At 39.9% G+C, this 5,267-nt stretch overlaps 1 protein-coding gene across 1 annotated transcript in view; it reads right to left on the reverse strand.

Moving 5' to 3' along the window:
* Positions 1-364: 364 nt before the first annotated feature.
* Positions 365-5,267, reverse strand: part of LOC110312704 (histone-lysine N-methyltransferase PRDM9) — a 20,267-nt gene continuing 15,364 nt past the window's right edge. Inside the window, exon 11 of the mRNA XM_029471390.1 lies at positions 365-483. Within this exon, the coding sequence (XP_029327250.1) occupies positions 365-483 (119 nt within the window). The remainder of the gene's footprint in view (positions 484-5,267) is intronic.

Genomic DNA, 5,267 nt, shown 5'->3' on the forward strand with positions numbered 1-5,267 from the left:
GTAAAGCCCCGCCCACACTCCCTGCAAACATAGGGCTTCTCCCCTGTGTGTGTCTTCTGGTGCTCATTGACATTTGACTTATCACTGAAATATTGTCTTTCAATACTTGAGATTTCTGATGCAATAAATGATTTATCGACTGTGTCCTCTGTATTTGTTGTCTGGCCTGTTCTGAGCTCTTCCACAGTTCTCTTACTTTCCTCAGATCTCATTTGTTCTTTGAGTGTGCTGGGAAAGGTTGTTGAAATCCTCTGCCTGGGTTTGGATTTTCTTTTTACTTCATTGCTGGCCTTGTCATTTTTGTTCTGTGAATCAACATGTTGTTCCTGAAGCTGATCTGAACAGGGATCTCCTGGTTTGGGATTTATTCTTGCAGACGTTCCTGGGAAGATTTCAGTGCGATGATTCCATTCCACATGTTGAGTGAGGAATTTCTGACTTGAGAAGGCCAAAGAGCACAAAAGACAAGGATGAATTTCTGTCCTTAGTTCTGTGGAAAGATAAAGTTTTTGATGAGACTGAATATAATAAATTGCTTAGGCATCTGATTTTCTATGTGGTCAGGCCTATCCCATTACTTAGTCTTCATGAGTTAAGGCACACTCAGCTAGGTTTGATGGTTCAAAGACAATCTGGTCAATGGGGTAGGATTCTATAGCCAACACAAGTTGTCTATCTCCCATCAAGTGCAGTGAGTGCATTCCATCATCCTTTGGGTTTTTTTATTTTTGTCATTTTTGTTTGTTTGGGGTTTTTGTTGTTGTTTTGTTTTTTTGAGACAGGGTTTCTCTGTGTATTCCTGGCCATGCTAGAATTTGCTTTGTAGACTAGAGTGGCCTTGAACTCACAGAGATTCTCCTGCCTCTGCCTCCCGAGTGCTGGAATTAAAGGTGTGCACCACCTTTATTTTAATTTTTTTATTCTGTTATTTTATTGGATTTTTCTTTATTTACATTTCAAATATTTTTATTCTGTTTTTATTTTAACTACATGTCCTCCAAGTAGGATCAGAAACAACCTTATTCTTGGTGTAAACTGCAACGGCAAGCAAGCCCTACAAACTATAAGCATTTTTGGTTTTTATATCCTACCTTACCCAACAACCCTACCTCACCCAGTTCCACTTAGTCAGATGTCTGGTCACCTTTCCCTATGCACTCTCTGCACCTATTTCATACTATGGAGACATAACAACACTTCCTTAGGTGGAATTTCCCTTACTGGGTTTTCATAAAAAAGGAAAATTAAAGGTAACTGGAGCCCATCCAGCTAGAAGATCAACAACTATGAGTACCTGGGTAGAGTTGTTGATAAAAACAGCATATGAGTTCGAAATTGTCTTCTCATTCTAAGACATAGTCAGTTGGGGGTTCTCCTTTAGGTTAAAGAAGACAGGATGTTCTGGGTCCTGCTGACTAAAAGTGTGCTCCTGCTGCCACACCTTGGCTATAAAGTATCTTTCTCAATGATCCACAAATTGTAAAATGAAAGTTAATTTTCTCCTCATACCAAGTATTCATGCTTATTTCATTTACGTTTAGCCCATTTCAAATATAACAAAAATCCTGTTTCAAAACACATTCTTACTCAGATGTCTTCTCTCTGCGACCCACTAGTCCTTTGCATGCAACCCTTTCCCCCTGGAAACTGAAGCAATCTCTAAGGTGGTTGCACACTGCACTATATTTTTGAAAATTAGCCAAAGCATCATTGTAGAACAAAGAACTGAAACCCCACTATTGCCTCACTCTCACTATCCTGGGACCAGTCACAGGCTCTACATTAACAGGCTCACATGCATTTCTCTGGCATCTGCTTCCTTCCATGAAATGACTTCAACCTGTTCTCAAAAGTGCAGACCTTTTATGCCTTGAGACAGTTACAACAGCTATCTCCTCTATCTGAGACCACCTGTTTGCCCCTCCCAAATCTTCCTTCAATATCCTTTATATTTACGTCTACTCCACGGGCCTCTAAACACTTTTCCTGACTCTGCATAGGTCTGTACAAGTATGCATGCTTCCCTAGCCCATGAGTCAGCTAAAGAGCAGGCATTTCAATATTTTTGTTTATTTTATATATTTTTTCTCTCCTGGCACAGAGCTACAATTTACCTGACGTCTAACTGACATAGTGCCAGATGACATATTTATATTATTTACATATATGAAAGAAATTAAAAAGAAACCAAAAGGAAGGATCAGAATAAACTAATTCAGTAAAAAAGTTGATGGGTACGTGAAAACTTTTCTCTTGGTTTTTTTTTTTTTTTTCTGGCCTCTAACCTTATAGCACTATATGTTGTTGTATATTTTGTTCATGATCTTTAATTTCAGAAGTTCTCAAAAATTTACTGAATTTATATTGTATTTCACTTAGCTTAAGAATTGAAACACAAGGGCTGGAGAGATGGCTCAGAGGTTAAGAGCACTGACTGCTCTTCCAGAGGTCCTGAGTTCAAATCCCAGCAACCACATGGTGGCTCACAACCATCTGTAATGGGATCTGATACCCTCTTCTGGTGTGTCTGAGAACATTGATAGTGCACACTCATACATATTTAATAATAAATAAATAATTAAAAAAAAAGAATTGAAACACAAGATGTCTTGAGGGCTCTGAAACGCCACACAACAGTGTTCTACTGCCTGAGTGCACCCATCTAAGGTGATTCTTGCAGCCCAGGGTCTGCTTCAGGAAAAAGTCTCCTCCTCCTTCATGCAGGCCATGAAGCGGGCTACCTAGAGCTCCTAGGTACATATCCGCGCAGTACTTGCACTCCTGTAGAGGCTACTGCTCCCACTGCTCTAATATTCTGAAGGAGCCCGTGCATTTAGAAGGGTGTGGACATGTCTTCTGTAATGACTGTACAAGTGACTGTGTTGGAACAGGATGTGTTACACTCCAGCTTGGATCCTAGACTTCAAGATAAACGGGCAATTGGACAGTATGGCCCAGCTTTACAGTACGCTTCAAAACTTGATACATGATAATAAACTTTTAGATCCAAAAGACGACACCTCTGGACAATTTTATTTGGTTATGAAGAAAGGAAGAATAATTTAATAAAAATGTAGCTTAGCCCTCAAAGTAAGAAGGTCAGATATGCTGTGAATAAATTGTATAAACACAGTACAGACCCAGCCACAAAAGACAAAAGGATGACAAACCCTGGCATGCTTCGGTGTATATGAAGTTGTTTCTACAAGTCCTCATGAAGTTGTTTCTAAGAAGGCTAAAGCAGTTTCCTAGAACATCTGCAAAAAAGCAGTAGAAGAAATCTTTACCTGAGATCAACCTGGAGTGGAATTTAAAGTCAGGAAAGAAGATAGTAGATTTGAGTCCAAAGAGGAATTAGAAGGCCTCCCTCTGCAGCCAACCACCAGTAAATAGTGAAATAGACTAATTAGCCAGTAGCTCTGTTACAGAATTTGAATGGTCTGAAAGCTTGACTGAAGTCTCTATAACCGCTGAGCATATAGTGTCTCCAGACACTGTGAGCAACAGTGAAGAGACTACTGAAAGTCTGTATAAAATATCTTCATTCAGTAGGGCATAATGGAAATCCCAAAGGTTACAGCTGGTCTCCCAATCCTATTTCTAAAAGATGTGAGAGCCAACATTCCAACATTTGTTAGGCCAATGTTGCTTGTAGAAAACATACTTGTGACTGTTCTTCACTTCCTATGGTTGTACAGTTTATGTCACACTCAAGAGAAATATTAACATATCAGAAGGCTCCCTTAGCCTTTCACCAGGCACATTCTCACTTCTGCTGAATAACTCAGCTCACACACAAAGATGTTAAATCCCTCCATAGTGAAGCTGTCACCCAATATTATGGATAGAGGGAAAAATCACAGAGGGAAAATTTTTGCTTCATATTGCTTCTATTAAGGGCAATATGCCCTCTGTTGAATACTTCATACAAAATGAAAATGACTCAAATGTTCAAGACCATGCTGAATGGACACCATTGTATGAAGCCTGCAATCTTGGGCACCTGAAGGTGACCAGCATAATGCTTTGGTGAACACTACTGGCTATCAGAAAAACTCATAACTTTATCATGCAAAAGAATGGGAACATGGATCTAGTCATGGTATTACTGTCCTATGGTTCCTCCAGGAATGCTGCTAATGTATTTGGTGTATAACCTCATGGGTTATATAGACTGTCCTAGCCACTGTTCTGATGTTGTGAAGAGACACCATTACCAAGGTAACTCTTATAAAAGAAAGCATTTAATTAGAGGTCTTGCTTACATTTTTAGAGGTTAGAACATTATCATCCTGTCAAGGAGCATGGCAGTAAGCATGGTGCTGGAGAAGTAGTTGAGAGCTACATCCTGATCATCAGACAAACTAAGAGATACTAGGTCTCACGTGGGCTTTTGAAAGCTTAAACCCCAACCCCTGTGACACACTTTCTCTAACAAGGCTACAGCTCCTAATCCTATCAAAGAGTTCCTCCACTCCCTGACAACTTAGCATTCAAATATGAGCTTAAGAGCTCACTCTTATTCAAACCACCACACAGAGAGATTATTGTTGCTGCTACCAGAGAGGAATGAATCATTTTCAACTAACAAGTGCTTGGTCATGGATGCAGGGCAACAGAAGAATGGGCTGCTGATACTTATAGGCAGTAGGCTTTCTTCAGAACAACAGAAACATGCTCAGCAAACTTGAGGTAGTTCTGAAGGTCTAAAAATGTGCTGAGTTTGACAGTACAGTAACTCACATCATTGTTCCTGTTGATAAAGCTCAAAGTACTTGTATGCTTGGGATTCCCAAATGGATGATAGCTCTTGAAGTTTGATTGGATGAAAGCTTTGCTGCAAAGCAAAGTTACATGAACAGGAAGTACAAAATTCCACAGAGGTCCACTGAGGAGCAGGCTTAACAGAGAGCAGCTGTTACCAAAGCCTTTTAATGGATGTTACTTCTTTTGTGGGGAGAAATGTCAAAAATCATTCAAAGGACCTTAAGTTCATTGATGTAGCAGAGGACTTGTAGAAAGTCCTAGCCATACTGACATGACTCAAAACATCAACACAATTGCGCGCTGTTGGGGTATGCTGTGTGAAAATGTGTTTCTGTCCTTCCTCACCTACACAAGGCATTCTCTGGCTTTAATAAAAATCTGATGGCCAATTAGCTGGAAGGTGGGACTTCCTGGGAGGGAGAAAGGAAGAAGAAGAAGAAGAAGAAGAAGAAGAAGAAGAAGAAGAAGAAGAAGAAGAAGAAGAAGAAGAAGAAGAAGAA

Source organism: Mus caroli, chromosome 17 (genome assembly GCF_900094665.2).
Source record: "Mus caroli chromosome 17, CAROLI_EIJ_v1.1, whole genome shotgun sequence".
In the NCBI taxonomy this organism is placed as follows: Eukaryota; Metazoa; Chordata; class Mammalia; order Rodentia; family Muridae; genus Mus; species Mus caroli.